This window comes from Osmerus eperlanus, chromosome 28 (genome assembly GCF_963692335.1).
Source record: "Osmerus eperlanus chromosome 28, fOsmEpe2.1, whole genome shotgun sequence".
Taxonomy (NCBI): Eukaryota; Metazoa; Chordata; class Actinopteri; order Osmeriformes; family Osmeridae; genus Osmerus; species Osmerus eperlanus.
Window position 1 is genome coordinate 7,661,335 of NC_085045.1, and position 17,283 is coordinate 7,678,617.

Below are 17,283 nucleotides of genomic sequence, written 5' to 3' on the forward strand. Positions count from 1 at the left end.
AGACAGCCAGGAAGGCAAAGTGTGGAGAAGCAGCCCTGCAAGAACAGCAGACAAAGCCACTAGTGGCCTCATGTGAACCCAGTCAACAGCACCACCTAGAGGCAGGACCAGGGTCTTGCGCTGGAGGGCAGTCAATAAAACAGAATGACGTCACCAGCTAAGGACAGAGACAGCAGTAGATAGGTTATTAAAGTACAAGAGAGAAGACCCTGGCTTAATGTTTGTCTTCTTTTGCTATCTGCACCAGTTAAAGGTTGATTTAATGAACGTTACATTTTATAAAAATGGATTACATGAATCAACCCAGGGTCTTTTAATAAACATGTGTCTCTGATACAGGTTAAGCAATTACATGCATCACAAATCACTGCATGTAAAAATGACATTTGAGACTCAGCATTCACTGCCTGAGTCACAGTCCCCAAAAGCTATTCAGACTCAGGTTCTCTGACCCAGACAGCAGGAAGGGATATTCAATCTGTAACTGTCATCACACTGACCATATACCTGTATCACTTCATAGCACAGCTGTACACATTGCCTCTTATCTATTACATATGTACACTTAATCTACGCATAGATCACTTCTGTTAATTCATTGACAGCTTCTTTTACATAAGGTAAGGGTTCTAAGGCAGGTGGGTCATTCTATCTCAATCTCATCTGTCCAATAAGAAAAAGAATGATTGTTCCATTTGACTCAGGATGGCTTTGTTGTGTGGTCTTGCGTCTTCAGCCGGTTATGAGAAATGAATTCCAGCTGAGTTGAAAGCGTGGAGAAGTCTGTGGGCAGTATATCAATGAACAACTGAGAAATGATGGAACACAACAACAAAAAATGGTTTAGTGAGCTACAACTATCTACTTACACCATGAAGTCGTCTATATCCATGGACCTGGCTCTCTTCTCACTGAACTCTGCCACTTGCAGGACACTCTCAATCTTCTTAGTGATGCTGAAGTCGGCTGGGATTTCCTGTTCCAATGAGCAGGAGGAACAGAACACTGATCAAAAAATCTACTGCATATTAAATACAGTACAGCTGAACAACATTTTAGCTGACTGCTGTCCCTGACGACAAAATATTTAACTGTTGGTTGACTGTAACTGGTATAAAACACCAGTTAATAATAAAATATGTTTCGAGTCCAGGGAATGGTAAGCTTGTACTCACCACGTTGTGGACAGAACAATGGATCTTGTAGTTCTTCTCAAGCAGCTGCTCAACTGCTGTGGACCTACAATTGACATTGACATATGGGTTCATCTCACTTTCATCATGATGATGATAAATGCCATCTGTAGGGATCAGGAAGTTTATTTGGCCCTGGTCTTTGGTCTGGGCCTGGTACTCACTTGAAAGCTGCATTGAGTGTTTTGTTTTTCCTCACAAATGCAATTCTGACAAGGCCATCCCATTCCTTTTGGGAGTACAAAAACAAAATAAAAATTAATTTCACTGAAATATGTACTGCACAACAACTGCATTTAACACCAAGTAGTCCTCTATGCTATAAGCTGTTACCGACCGATTGACCTTGCAGCAGGACTCACCTGGAAGTTGACAGGAGGTGGGGGGTTCTTGGGCTCTATTCGAACAACACTTGATTCCACTTTTGGAGGGGGTCTAAAATTATTCTTCCCCACCTGAAAAAAAGAATCAAGGACATTTTCATTTTCTGGCATATTCCTTTATATCTATGGGGCAAGTCACACACATTTTTAAGAACCCACTTTCAGTGGTTAGGTACATGTGAAAGCAGTAATGTTTTGCTAGGTTGCCAGAAAATGTAAACCACACTGACCTTCATTAAGTGATCAACACGTGCCAGAAGCTGGGTGTTGATGGACAGTCTGCAGTAAAGCTTGTCTCCTGGTTTGGCAACCAGACGCATGGCAAACTCCCTCTGGAACATCAGCACTGCACACCTGCCATGGCACAAGGTCAACATGTGGATAGGTGTGGTGGTGCGTCCAACCAGCCAATCAGGGAACAAACTAGAGCAATTACCGGGCGTCAGACCATATTTACCTGAAAAATGGCCTATGCAGCAACAGCTTGAAAACGAAAGGTGACGAAATCTGACCAATAGACACACAAAGAAAATGTTAGATGCAGGTGTGAAACTGCAAAATAGGGCTACAGATATCTATAGTTATGGGATTATGACTTACAATAGTGTCAATTCTTACCTGATAAGGCAAGTTGGCCACACATACGTCAAAGAAAGGAAGCTCTGTTTTTAGGACGTCGCCCACCAATATCTGTAGTTTGGTTTGCATAGGTCTGTTATGGATGACAACATGTCACAAAACTAGTCATGAATATTTTCAACAATTGTTATTAAACCTATTATCTTTGGGGATTCATGTGTATTTGTTACAAACGTACGTGCACTGTACCCTCTTCTGAAGCTCTGCCACCAGCCGGCCATCCAACTCACAAGCTACCACCTTGGAACACAGACAAAATACAGCAACATCAGCTTCTAGGTCCTCAAACGACAACTTCATATCTGCTGGATGGACAGAATCTCACCTTTTTAGCTTTCTCCAGTAGTTTAACTGTCATGTTTCCAGTTCCAGGCCCTACCTCCAACACCACATCTGTCGGCCTTAGAGCTGCCTTTAGACACAAATATAAAACAGACCGATGTAAATAATTTTACTACAATAAACAAGCCAAAACTCAGATCAGCAGAGTAAAACTTGACACTATTGCATTGTCCGTGCATGGTGACTGGACATCCAATTCAATTCTAGGTTCAGAGGTGTGCACAGAACTAAAATAAACTGCAAGCATATAGGAAAGCAATTAACTTCTGGTGGATACCATGTTAGCATTGTTAAAGCCATGGTCATTCGGCAGTAACATATTTGTGTTACAATGGAAAGGGTAACGCTTTACCTTTTCGATGATCCCATTGACTACCAATGGGTTTTTCAAGATGTGCTGACCAATGCCCGTATTGAACATGATCCCTAAAGGCAATCCAAATGTTTCAAATATAATATGCAAGCAATGCAAACATTAAATAATACAAACGCAAAGAAACATGCTAACGATTAGCTAGATAGCTATTATCTAGACACATTCCTAAACTTTAAGGCGATGCCAGCTGGCGTTTCAAACAAACCTTGGTTTTTGACCTCTTGATGCTGCCTAGTTTTCTTCTCTGCTCGAACCTTCGGCATGTTTAAACTTGTGTGATCTCTCCAAAAGAAAATTTGACATATACAGTAACGTAATCCAGAATCCAGAGGAGAGAATTGTTGGCCACACACGTGTTGACGACAGACAGCGGAGGAGGTGGATTTTAGCTTTGACGCACATCCTGTTATCAAGTATCCACAAACACACCATGTGTTAGAAAGGATGTATTACGTTAAACGTATACATTGTTTTAGGTATATTTATACAAATCAATTAACTTAAAAACGTCACGGTTGCGGATTGATTTTGCAACATTGTAAAAGGTTTGGATTTTAAATGCCGACATTTTAGTGACGTATTGGGGTTGAGGAAGTTGTCCAGTGTGCGCTGTGCAGTGGCTGCTTCACGTGTATGTTTATGTTTCTTCTTTTTCAGTACAGTAATTAGTTATGCTTATTACATTTACATAACAGTGTGCATATTATTGACACAGTCAGATGCAGATAACAATATATATATATATTTGACGGGCAATGGCCTATGGTATTTAGATCATTTTCCTGTAACAGCGAGGAAAGTTAGCAAGCTAACGTTAGCAAGGTACACAGCATACCAGCACAACTTTTACCGAATTAACAAACTACAACATTGCAATGAATACATTTGGACCGATCAGTTCTACCACTATATATGGTACGTGTGTCTTAGCTGCTGGTCATACAGTAAAATGTCATCCAACAGGGTGGTAATTTTTTGGGGGACATATTTTCAGAAATCATATTGCTGCGGCACAGTATGCAGAATATTTGGATATGGCTTGGAAGTCAAGGACTCGCAGTCTTCAGGTGTTTGACACTGAACTGAGTGCAGACACAGTGGAGTGGTGTCCAATCCCACAATGGCACAATATTCTGACATGTGGAACATACCAACTGCAGAAAGGCCAAGATGGGGTGAGTGCACAGCAGTGTATTAAAATATGATGTCTATCTGACTCATACACTTACCGGTATGTTTGTGACCTGGTACAAAGGAATGATGCTGGGGTGGATATCCATCCACTACTACTACTACTAACTAACTACTAATCTTATCCCAAAGGCTGTGGAAGGGACTGCAGCACCCAATCGGATTGGCAGACTCTACCTATTTCAGTTTAGACAAGAAGGACCTATGTGCCCACCCCTCACTGAACTGCAGCGCATTGACACGCCAGCTATTCTGGATTTAAAATGGTAAAAAACCATTAGGCCCACGGCTACACATTTAAGTTGCTCTATAGCTGGAAGATTTGTTTTCAGCTAACCTTGTGTTGATGAATTTGCTCACAGGTGTCATGTGCCAATCTCAGAACAGCCGTTACTCGGAATGGCTACAGCCAATGGGGAACTACAACTGCACACACTCACAGCCAATAATAAGGTGAGGTACCCACATTGCCTTTAATTCCGATGTTAATCAATCTAGCACACAAACTATAGATGCTCAACTCTAGATAGTAATACTTTAATACCGTATAATGCGCATGGTCTAGATTTCAGTATAGCTTGGCCCCTGCTCTTATGGATCTGTGTCTCCAGTAGGAAGGCCGCTGTGATCTGAAACCTGTGGCAAGTGCAGAAGTAGGAGAGGACAGGTTGGCTCTGTCATTGGACTGGTCCACTGGGAGAGGTGACAGGTGACTAAAACAGAGTGCTTGTGAAATACTATGGGTATGGTTTCCATCCTGTCAATGTACAGATAATGTGAAGTTTAGTCCTACACAGTGTTTTGTTATCCAGGTCATTGAACTCTAGTAGTTGTCCTCCTAACAGTTTTTCCGATGTCTTCTGTAGTGATGTCCGTGTGGTGGCCAGTGACTCTGCTGGCTGTCTCAGTGTTCTGTCTCTGGGGGAGTCTGCCAGTGTGTCGATCATCTCACAGTGGAAGGCTCATCAGTTTGAGGCCTGGATCTCTGCCTTCTCTTACTGGGACACTCAACTCATCTACTCTGGTACCACGCCAACATTGGATGCACACACACCCTCTGAAGTGTATAGTCTATCCCAAGTCAGACCTTGTGTCCCTGTTTAACTGCCTCAATGTCTGTCTGCGATGTGTGCATGTTGACTTTGGCCCAGACAATGTCAGGATTATGCATTTACATCATATTGATTTGTGAGTCATGTTTTGGTTCTGTGACAAGTGGCATATACATCCTGTTCTTTATCTTCCATTGCAAATGGTTGACCTTGTGTTTGTTGTCTGCATGCTTGTCTGTGTCGTCAACTTAATGGAATGCACTAGGTGGGGATGACTGCAAACTTAAGGGCTGGGATCTTAGGATGGGTCCCTCTTCTCCCACTTTCACCAGCAAGAGGTGAGAGATGCTGTTAGTGGTGCAATGTCCATTCCTCAAATCCATCTTGTAGGCCGTAAGGTGAACCCTGTTATCGTTTCATCCCGCTCCACAGTCTGGCATCTACACAATCTTTAGCTCATAAAAAAGAACGAGTCGTGCTTGGCTACCAAAAAAAAGTTTGCCGCTAAAATTCCAGTCGATTGTCGATGCGTCTATGTTTTATGCAGAACTAGTTTCCTCAGAGCGTAATAGGATTTTGGTGGCACGGTTCGACACGTGATCGTTCTACACCAATAAGGTAGCTGCTTTTTGTCCACACGGATGGATATGGTTGGCAAATAGAGGATGGGACCTTGCACGTCACCTGGATGACCAGAAATTCGGCCCCTGACAGTGTTTTGCATGTGATACACTGCGGCTGCAAAAGTGCCTGTGAGACAGGCAGATGTTCCTGTTTTTCGCTAGGACTGTGTTGCACAGACTTATGTCGTTGTTGTCATATTCAATTCACTTGGGAGTACAACGGCACTTAGGAATGATTGGCTGGACCTGAGGTTAGTTTCCTCCAGGATCACAATGACTCTTATTGAGAGACTTGTTGCTCTTGTTGGTTTGTTTTAACTGTCGTAAAATGATTGTACTCGCTCTGAAATATATTATTGTTGCTTGCTTTTTCCACAGGTACACTCTTGCACTTTTGAGGTTCTTGCTGCTCAATTGTAACTTGTCTAACTACATGCTCTTATTGTTCTTCCCTTTGGGACTTATTTGGTTTCACAATGTATGCTTCATGTTTTGCTACCCGCAATGTTTGGGGCTATCTCGTTGTTATGATCAGTGACCTATGCACTTTTGTAAAACTCTCTCTTGGAAGTCGCTTTGGATAAAAGCGTCTGCTAAATGCATAAATGTAATGCATTCAATCTTCCACGAATGAAAACAACACTGATCAACCATAAAAACAATTTTTATGATAAGTATGAAATATGATATATAATAGAGATGCTCCCATCAGGTTTTTTGGTGTCGATCACCGATCACTGAAATCAGTATCTGCCGATCCGATAATACCGATCACCGATCACGGTGTCGATTGAAGAATTCTATTTATTGTGTAGCATTATTTATGAAATTAATTATTCTTAACAACATTGGTATTGTATTTTAAGTATTCAAATTACGAGACGAGAGAGTATCATGAATTGACAACCATCCGTTCTATTGCAGGGAACGTGCAACATTCCAGTGTAGAAGCTCTCTCGCTTACTATAAAATGTGTAAATAATAATACATATTAAAATAATAATAAAAATATAAATCTTTAAATAAAAATCACAACAATAGAATCACATGTGCAAAATTCCACTCATGTATCATTCCAATAATACAAACTTAACTGCAACATAAACAGGCTATATCCAATATGTTTCAAGTCAGTCAGTTTCAAGTCAATTTGTCTGCATTTAGGAGGAGATAACAGACAGAACTAGAGAGGGTACAATTTCTGGGGAAATTGTAGGGTGTGCTTGCTTGCGTCGGTTGGACAGGGGTCCGTTTTTGAATGACATTTTTACAACTGATTTCTGTATATTTTATATGAAAATGCATAGTTATTATTTATAAAGATTAAATAGATTTAAAAGAATGTTTTTTTTGCTGCTCATTTACAACTGAAAATACGAGTGAAGTGTAGAATGAAATAGATGTCTTCTCATTTCCCCTGCAAGAGGCAGCCTCATCTTTGAATCAAAACGAATACATTTGTCAGACCGGTGTAAAAATTGACCTAATCTCTATGACTTCAACGTCATTTTAAGTTTTTCCCTTCTCGTGATATTTTCAGGCATGTAGCCTACTCATTGCATTCATTCATTAATAAAGAACCCCCTTTGAAGATTATTCTACGACGTTACCCGGCAGTAGAAGATGGAATCGCGATTCAAACAGTACCATCTGCTAACTGAAAATATGCCCCCCAAAACGTAAATAAGCTTGACATTTATTTAGTGGAAAATCGCTCATTCATAAAAAGCTCACTGGTAGCGACCATTGTCAGTAACAACGCAAAATGCGATATAGCCCTGTGTGGAGAAGCTGCCCCGGTAAATTGTACTACTACGGTACAGTACTAGTAGACTACTGCTGTGTTCGTCTTGGTAGCAATTGCGTTGGTTGAATTGGATTTAACGTTCCGTTGTATGGTTTAGGCTGAAATTAATTATTTTCATGAACAGATTGACAACGTTTAGGCTGTGGCAATGAAGTTCAGGTTAGTAGTTAGATAGACTTTTGATTTAAGTAAGGAGAGTGCCGAACATGTTCTGTCGCCGTTTGACTTCCTAAACAGCTGTGTACTGTATGTTTTTGTAGTGTGTCTCGCGTAAGCTACAGCGTTGCAGTTAGCTACACTGCTTTGAAACCACAGGTAATGGTAATTTCACCAACAAATTGTTTACTAATGTCAGAATAAATCCTACAACGAAAATGTATATGTGAGGAATGTGTATTTTAACGATTGAAAACAGATACATTATAGACCACTGTAGTATGTGTTGCCCGGGCAACACAGGCTATAATGTCATGATGCTAATACTTCAGTGAAATAGTAGACTACTGTTTCCGAAAGTAGATGTACTTCCTTAATAATATCAGCTTATATTGTAGTTACATTACACATCACAATTGTGTGTCATATCACAAAGTAAAATGAGTAAATAGTTATCACCCTGGCCTCTTTGCTTGTGGCGTTTCTGCAGCTGCCTTGCAGTAAAGCTATAGTTAGCCTAGCTATCCCTGAACAGATGCGAAACGAATGTTCTGCCAAAGGTAGTCACGCGTGTTTTCGTGACGTTAGTGACGTAGTGACGTTAGTAACGTCAGTGACTGTGGCTAGCAAATTAGCTGCCTTGCAGTAAAGCTATAGTTAGCCTAGCTATCCCCCAAGTTAACAGATACGAAACGAATGTTCTGCCAAAGGTAGTCACGCGTGTTTTCGTGACGTTAGTGACGTAGTGACGTTAGTAACGTCAGTGACTGTGGCTAGCAAATTAGCCACCGTTAGCTTCACTTTTCGCCACAAAAACTTAACTTCAGCCTAAACCATGCAACGGAACGTAAATCCCAATAGAAGCAACTCAATCGCTACCAAGACGAAACTTTTGACACCTAGGTTGTCTAGGTAGGCCAAATATTGACTGAGTTTTAGGGGGGCAAAAATCAAATCAAATTTATTTGTATAGCCCTTTTTACACGCAAGCATGTCACAGAGGGCTTCACATATGCCCATAGAACTGCCCCTCAACCAACCTAAACCCTCAAGGAAGACAAGGAAAAACTCCCAAAAAACTCTCAACAGGAGAAAAAAAATGGAAGAAACCTTGGGAGGAGCAATTCAGAGAGGGATCCCCTCCTCCAGAGACGGTTGGTGGGAGAGAGGAGCAGAACACAGGCTAAACATACAGTGTCGATGGGTTTTTAAAACACCAAAATCCATTATTCAACTTTATAGATGTAGGACAGGACCGGGAGACTCGCGACCAGGTCCAGCGTTGGCTGACCGACGACCAGGCAGGTGCTGACAACTCAAACCCCCCACACCACAAGGGATGTGTGTGGGGGGGACAGAGAGAGGAGAGCAGGGATTAGAGAATGCCAGGAGCAGCTAACAGTTACAGTCATAATAGAATGAGATCCCCACCGGTCAAGTGTGGACTGGTGCAGCAATTTAACAGAGCAAAAAGGGGGAATTTGATGCAACCCCACACACCAAGACAGCGACAGCCCCCCTCATTTGGAACATGAAATCTGTTCCAGGGGAAGAGAACTCTAAAATAAGTTATACTTAAAGAATAAGGATGGAAACAACCCGTCCCCCGTTGCCTCCAACTAGTAACATACTTACCTTTAACAGTCGTAGAATTGACTAAACAATAACGTTTTTAACCTAATTTTAAACGTCGAAACAGTATCAGACTCCCTAATTGAGACGGGTAGTTTATTCCAGAGAAGAGGCGCTCTATATGAGAACGCCCTACCTCCAGCTGTTTTTTTCTTAATTTTGGGAACCACCAGATAGCCGGCATCTTGAGATCTAAGTGTCCTTGCGGGGCAATAGGGTGCAAGGAGACCGGAGAGGTACAGTGGTGCCAATCCATGCAGAGATTTGTAGGTTAGTAGTAGAACTTTGAAGTCAGCTCTGGCTTGGATAGGGAGCCAGTGTAGAGAGACAAGAGTAGATGTTATGTGATCAAACTTTCTTGTTCTGGTCAATAGTCTAGCAGCAGCATTTTGCACCCGTTGAAAATTTTTTTGGTGGGTAATTGGGAGGCCAGAGAACAACACATTGCAATAGTCCAATCGGGACGTAACAAATGCATGTATTAGTTTTTCGGAATCATCCTTTGAGAGAAATTTTCGTATTTTGGCAATATTACGTAGATGGAAAAATGCAGTTCTAGTAATTTGCTTAATATGGTACTCAAACGAAAGGTCTGGGTCCATTGTGACTCCTAAATGTTTTACTAGCTGGCTTTGAGAGACTTTGACGCCGTCTAGGTCTAAGGTCAGATTGGAAAAATTATTTCGATATTTTTTAGGACCGAAAATTTGAACCTCGGTTTTATCCGAATTTAGAAAAGGAAATTTGCAGTCATCCAAGCTCTCAACCTAGAAACACATTTTTCCATAGCATGTGGAAATTCTCCAGACTTTATAGACATATATAGCTGAGTATCATCTGCATAACAGTGAAAATTTACCCCAGAGCTTCTAATTAGGTTTCCTAAAGGCAGCATATAGAGAGAAAATAACAGAGGGCCTAGAACTGAACCCTGTGGTACTCCGTATTTTACAGTGGAGCTCCTGGATGAGCAGCCATCATAGTGGACATATTGTGATCTATCGGATAGATACAATCTAAACCACTGAAGTGATGTACCAGAAATCCCAACATAGTTCTCCATACGCTCCAAGAGAATCTCATGATCCACCGTGTCAAAAGCTGCACTTAGGTCTAGAAGAACCAGGACAGAGAAAGAACCCGCGTCAGAGGCTAACAGTAGATCATTGACTACCTTGGCTAATGCAGTTTCAGTGCTGTGGTGGAGACGAAATCCAGACTGGAGAGGTTCATAAAGCTGATTTGAGGAGAGGTGCTCAGTGAGCTGTTGTGCCACAGCCTTCTCTAAAATTTTGGAGATAAATGGCAAATTTGAAATTGGCCTGTAGTTGCTAAGACAACCTGGATCCAGGTTTGGTTTTTTAAGAAGGGGCTTAATAATAGCTTGTTTGAAATCGTTGGGGACTTGGCCAATTACAATAGATTCCTTAATAATACTAAGCATGGGTGATCCAATAATAGGGAGAAGTTCCCTACAGAGTTTGGCAGGGAGAGGATCGAGAAGGCAGCTAGTGAGTTTCGAGGAGTCTATCAGCTCGATGAACGCTTCCATAGAAATAGGGTTAAAGTGAGTGAGAGCCTCAACATGCAGCATGCTTGGTATAGGGGAAAGTTCAGTGTTGATGGCCACTCCTCCAGGACTAGTCTGTAGTTTGTCCCTTATTGCATACATTTTTTGGTCAAAGAAATCTAAGAAATCATTGGGAGAGAAATCTGAACTAACACAGAGTGTACTTTTCTTAGTGAGATTTGCAACAGTGTCAAATAGGAACTTAGTGTTGTGTTTGTTTTTACTAATCAACCTAGAGAAATAATCTGATCTGGACCTAATGAGGACTTGCTTGTACTCCATTAAGCTGTCCTTCCAGGCCAGGCGGAAAACCTCCAATTTAGTGGTACGCCACTTATGTTCTAGTTTTCTAGTGAACCTCTTAAGAGTGCGGGTTTCCTCTGAATACCATGGAGCCAGTTTCTTGTCCTTTCTTTTCCTTGGTTTGAGAGGGGCAACAGAGTCTAGGGATAGCTGAAGAACCAAATTCAGATCCCTCGTTTTAGTATTTAATGATTTATTTGGGACGTCAAGGACTTCTAGTGCAGCGGGTAGAATATTAGCCAGTTCCAGAGCTGTGTTTGGGGTTATGCAGCGGCTAGTAGAAATATTCTTAGTGCCTCCAAGGCTCTGGCAGAGGTCCATTTTGAAGGTGACCAGACAATGGTCTGATAATATAGGATTGTGGGGGTGGACAATGACGTCACTAATCTTGATTCCCCGCGTGAGAACTAAATCTAATGTATGCGAGTGAAGATGGGTAGATTTGGAAACCACCTGAGTGAGACCTGTGGAATACATTAGAGCAGTAAAGGCCTTACTTAAAGGATCTTTTGGGTCATCCACATGAATGTTAAAATCACCCATAATCAAGACGTTATCAGTATATGTCACAAGATCAGCACTAAAATCTGCAAATTCCTCCAGGAAGAGGGAATACGGGCCGGGGGGCCGGTATAGAGTAACTATACAAAATGAGGGAGGGGGGCCAGGAGTAGTAGCATTATTCCTTTTTAAAATAGTTGGTGGTTTCATGATAATTATTTCAAATGATTTAAAGGTATTTACAGATTTTAGGCTGCGGTTGAAGCTAGCTTTATATATCATAGCAACACCACCACCTTTCTTTGATACACGAGGGATGTGTGAGTACGCAAAATCCGGAGGCGATGCTTCATTCAGGGGGGAATATTCATCAGGTTTTAACCAGGTTTCGGTGAGTCCAATCAAGTCCAGGCTGTATTCAGACATTAGATCATTAATCAAAATGGCCTTTGTGGATAGAGATCTGATGTTTAGGAGCCCAACATTCCAGTATGGGTTTTTGGCAGATTTAGACGTAGATAATACTTCTGAGAGGGCGGCACTGTCATCAGAAAACTTAGTAGGAAGAGCAACGGGGGAGCAAGGCTGAATACATATTAAATTGGTATAATTCCTAATACTTGAAGGCCGAAATTTAGAGAAAGGGCGGGGGACCGACACCGTCTCAATGGGAGAAACGACATCAGCAACCTCACTGACTACACTACAAGCTAGGCTATCGGGCCCCCAACAGCTCACAACATACCTATCAGACTCTCTAAGAGACTGAGGCCCGGCTTGTTCTAGTGAGTGTCAGGCCTGCTCTAAAATAGCTTCAATATTCCTAGACAATAGAAAAGCACCTCTCCAGCTCGGATGGAGCCCGTCACTTTTCAACAAGCCAGGTTTGGCCCAGAAACAAGACCAATTATCTACAAATCCAAAACCCTGTTCTGAACAGAAGCGAGCCAACGGTTAAGAGAGACAAGTCTGCTGTAGATCTCGTCAGTCCCCCTAACAGGTAATGGGCCAGAGACTATTACTCGATGCCGACACATCTTTTGGGCAAGGTCACATGCCCGAGCTATATTAACCTTCGTGACCTCTGACTGCCTTAGCCTAACATCATTGGTGCCGACATGAATGACAATATTCTCATACCTATCATCAGTGCGTGCGCCATGTGCCTTAGCTTGGGCCTTTGCCTTAGCCCTAGTGCTAGCCAGCACCCTGAGATTAGCTTCTATGTCGGTAGCTCTGGCCCCAGGTACACAGTAAACTGTCGCTGGTTGCTCCAATCTAATGTTACGAGTGATGGAGTCACCGATCACTAACGTCTGAGAAAAAGAAAAAAAAAAATAATAATAATAATATATATGTGAGAGAACAAAGGTTGAGCTCTCGCCGAAGGCTTGAGCACACCCAATAAAGATAAAAGGTGCACAGGAAGTCAGCAATTAAACAAAAAAAACAAACATTTAGTCATTTAGCAGACGCTCTTATCCAGAGCGACTTACAGTAAGTACAGGGACATTCCCCCGAGGCAAGTAGGGTGAAGTGCCTTGCCCAACGTCAGTTGGCACGGCCGGGAATCGAACTGGCAACCTTCGGATTACTAGCCCGATTCCCTCACCGCTCAGCCACCTGACTCCCCTACAAACATGTATATCTATCTGTCTCACTCACTCTCACATCCTTTACTCACTCTCTCACTTCACGCACTCACTCACTCGGAGGTGAGTGAGTGCGTGCAAAGCAGCATCACTGGAAGATTTGCCTTGATAAATATAGGAAAATCTTCCAGTGATGCTGCTTAATCAGAAGTAAGGTTTTAGTACTCTAGTATGCCCCCTCTCCGAGTGAGTGAGTGCGTGAAGTGAGTGGTTGATCAGTGTTGCTGATATGCTTATATATAAGCATATCAGCATTTTTAGGAGTCAACCTGTTCCTCTTCTCATCTAAAATATGTCCTGCTGTGCTGAAAAGTCGCTCGCTATCTACACTTGTACAAGGTGCAGAGAGGAAGACTCGTGCTGCTTGTGCGAGAGCAGGAAAGAGGTCTTTCTTGGCCTTCCAAAAAGCAGTGGCTGTCCTTGACTGTTTTCGTTCGAATGCGTGTCTCACAGAGTAACGTCGCACATGTGCGATTCTGAAAATTCCAACCGACTATTTTCCGATAGGCAAAAACTATGGCAAACGCTATAGTATGGCTTCAAAATGTACAATTATAGGCTAACAAGTAACACTAGCAGGTAGTAGCATTGCTACGAGTATTATGCTAGGTTGCTAGGTAACGGAAGCTAACTAAAGCTAGCTAGCTTCCGTTTTGGAAAACAAACTGGTGGAAGCGTCGGAAATATTTAGAACTCACGCATCTAAAGGTTAAAGAATCATTTCTTACCATTGGCGGCCTGAAATGCCTATCTAACGTTTTATTGAAACGTCTCTGATAGTAGTTCTCGCAGATTTTATGTCATCTGATCGGTCATGTTTGATCGGCCGTTTTGAGAACGCCGATCAAAACCGATAATGGGAATATCGGCCGATATGGATCGGCGCCGATCAGATCGGAGCATCCCTAATATATAAAACTGTACAAAACAGAATAAGGAATAACAGATTAAGGACACACAGTCCTCACTGTCTTCTTCTATCTTCTATCTTCCAGTTCCTCAGTTTCTTTTGTGTTGGCACAATTACAACAACGACATAAGTCTGTGCAACACAGTCCTAGCGAAAAACTGGAACATCTGCCTGTCTCACAGGCACTTTTGCAGCCGCAGTGTATAACATGCAAAACACTGTCAGGGGCCGAATTTCTGATCATCCAGGTGACGTGCAAGGTCCCATCCTCTATTTGCCAACCATATCCATCCATGTGGACAAAAAGCAGCTACCTTATTGGTGTAGAACAATCACGTGTCAAACCGTGCCACCAAAATCCTATTACGCTCTGAAGAAACTAGTTCTGTATAAAACATAGATGCATCGACAATCGACTGGAATTTTAGCGACAAACTTTTTTTTGGTAGCTAAGCACGACTGTAGATGCCAGACTGTGGAGCGGGAATCATTTTCTAAAAGACTTTTCGTGGTTCACCTTGCGGCCTATTGGTAAAGTAAGTGGGTGCACCAAAACTTCACAAGGGCCAAATGTAAGCAGAACTTTCCCTCTTACTAGGCACTCCATGGGTGTATGCAGTATCCACAGTAACCCACACAGGGAGCACATTGTTGCCACAGGAAGGTAAATGACTGCAACGTTGCTATTTGAGTTGATTTGTAAAAAGAAAACATAGGCTGAGGCCTCAAGTTGTAAGTGCATATCCACACGACCACGACTTAACAGAGATGGTGATCTTATCAACAAACATAACTGTGTCAATGTCCAAACTTCCCTTCTAAAGCTATGATGAGCAGGTGTTGCTGTGGGACGGCAGAAGCATGCGTCAGCCCCTCGGTGAGAGCTCTCTTGGTGGTGGAGTCTGGAGACTGAAGTGGCATCCAACCCATGAGCACCTTCTGCTGGCTGCCTGCATGCATAATGACTTCCACATCCTGCACTGCCAGCAAGCCCTTGGTTAGTCTCAGGAACATTCACTGACAACAAAATATTTCTAAATCATGTGAATCAAAAGAAACTGTCAAATCAACATTTGCCTGCAGCCTGTTCGTCAGTTTCAGGTGTTTCAGCCTGAAACCCAGCAAAAGAAATGTGTTGGGGCAATGACTTAGCAGTCATACTGCCCTTTGTATCTATCTCTTTAGTCCAACTGAGGACATTGTGTGCTTTCTAATGAGGTCACAAATGTTAATAACCTAAGGAATTGCTGTGTAATTCTAGATAGTTAATAAAAGTTATAGATCCAGAACTTTATCAAATAAGAAGACTTTTATGACATTTATTTTGTGTCAAATATGTTCATTAGCCAAGCCCAAACACCTATGTTATGTAAATGTAAAGATTTCCAAAGCTTTTTTTCCTGGGTCTCAGGAGGATATTATTTTTCTCATGTGTTCCTCTAGAGGGCAGCGGAGAATCTTGTCCTATCCTCGCCTCATACATCCTCCACAACTCGTTGGCCTATGGTGCTGACTGGTCCCACATGTCTCTGGACGGGCCTCTTCCTGGCTCCCCACATGAGGCCGCGGAGCCCAGGGAGTGCCTGGCAGAGAGCGGAGAACACCTGAGGATCCAGTATGAGTCTCCCACTGCCAGCTTTGACACCTCGCTTGAGGACGATGCAGGACGATACATCCCTGAATGTGTCACCTCTTCGCCCACCTGCTCTGGGGCAGGTGTGCCTCCCCGCCCGGCTGCTGACAGCCCCTCTATGTCCTGCCTACTGGCCAGCTGCTCCTTCTATGACCATATGCTGCATGTGTGGCGCTGGGACTGGACTCCCGAAGAGGACAGCACCACGGAGGGGCAGGGAGGGACAGGAGCAGAAGACGAGAGAGCCAGGAGCCAGGCCAGTGCGCTGAAATAGGAGACGCACAGAGGTCTTTAAGACTTGTACTGAAACCGTTTTATCAAAGGACTCACACACAGAATGCGTACATAATGAAAAGGGAGCAATAGATTATATAATTTCCGTATGGGTCGTCGGGGTGATTGATTAACCTCACTTGAATGTTGAAACACACCAACTTACCAGCACCAATACCAATTCAACATATCTGCTATGAAAGCTTCAGTCAAATTTAAAATGTCATACAGTGGCAGGATGTCCTTCACTGTAAACATCATGGTACCTGTCTCACTGTGCTGCCTCAATGTGTCAGGCATTTGGCACATCTTTGTGGAGCTTTTTTTTGATACTTGGATAAAAAATGTACAAATCCCTCAGTGTCATTTGTGCCCTTTCTACACCTTCAGCTTTTCTTTTTTTTCTTCCACATACAGTTAGGTCCATAAATATTTGGACATTGACACAATTTTCATCATTTTGGCTCTGTATACCACCACAATGGATTTGAAATGAAACAATCAAGATGTGCTTTAAGTGCATACTTTCAGCTTTAATTTCAGGGTATGTACATCCAAATCAGGTGAACGGTGTAGGAATTACAATACATTTTATATGTGGCCCCCCCCTTTTTAAGGGACCAAAAGTGATTGGACAATTGGCTGCTCAGCTGTTCCATGGCCAGGTGTATGTTATTCCCTCATGGGAGTTCGTTATTTCATTGACAAGGAGCAGATAAAAGGTCTAGAGTTCATTTCAAGTATGGTATTTGTGTTTGGAATCTGTTGCTGTCAACTCTCAATATGAAGTCCAAAGAGCTGTCACCATCAGTGAAGCAAGCCATCGTTAGGCTGAAAAATCAAAACAAACCTATCAGAGAGATAGCAAAAACATTAGGTGTGGCCAAATCAACTGTTTGGTATATTCTTAAAAAGAAAGAACGCACTGGTGAGCTCAGCAACACCAAAAGACCCGGAAGACCACGGAAAACAACTGTGGTGGATGACAGAAGAATTCTTTCCCTGGTGAAGAAAAACCCCTTCACAACAGTTGGCCAGATCAAGAAC

General features: G+C 42.5%; 2 protein-coding genes across 5 annotated transcripts; one reads left to right on the forward strand and one right to left on the reverse strand.

Moving 5' to 3' along the window:
* Positions 1–298: 298 nt before the first annotated feature.
* Positions 299–3,322, reverse strand: dimt1l (DIM1 dimethyladenosine transferase 1-like (S. cerevisiae)). The gene is made up of 12 exons (XM_062454970.1): positions 3,139–3,322; positions 2,910–2,983; positions 2,541–2,627; positions 2,394–2,455; positions 2,195–2,288; positions 2,034–2,083; positions 1,807–1,930; positions 1,556–1,648; positions 1,358–1,422; positions 1,176–1,239; positions 870–976; positions 299–783 (listed from the first exon to the last, which is right to left on the reverse strand). The coding sequence occupies exons 1-12, from the start codon at positions 3,194–3,196 to the stop codon at positions 741–743; spliced, it is 921 nt and encodes a 306-aa protein (XP_062310954.1). The 5' UTR covers positions 3,197–3,322; the 3' UTR covers positions 299–740.
* Positions 3,323–3,335: 13 nt separating this feature from the next.
* On the forward strand, positions 3,336–16,592 carry dph7 (diphthamide biosynthesis 7). 4 transcript variants are annotated; one of them, XM_062454967.1, is made up of 10 exons: positions 3,336–3,478; positions 3,928–4,108; positions 4,257–4,390; positions 4,487–4,577; positions 4,739–4,833; positions 4,991–5,148; positions 5,442–5,514; positions 14,929–14,994; positions 15,155–15,327; positions 15,774–16,592. In XM_062454967.1, exons 2-10 carry the CDS (start codon positions 3,968–3,970, stop codon positions 16,235–16,237), a joined length of 1,395 nt encoding a protein of 464 aa, XP_062310951.1. In that variant the 5' UTR covers positions 3,336–3,478; positions 3,928–3,967; the 3' UTR covers positions 16,238–16,592. The 4 variants fall into 4 exon arrangements, with proteins under 4 accessions (XP_062310951.1, XP_062310949.1, XP_062310950.1 ...); XM_062454965.1 differs by having other exon boundaries at positions 3,368–3,564; XM_062454966.1 differs by lacking the exon at positions 3,336–3,478 and adding an exon at positions 3,574–3,848.
* The last annotated feature ends 691 nt before the right edge of the window (positions 16,593–17,283 follow it).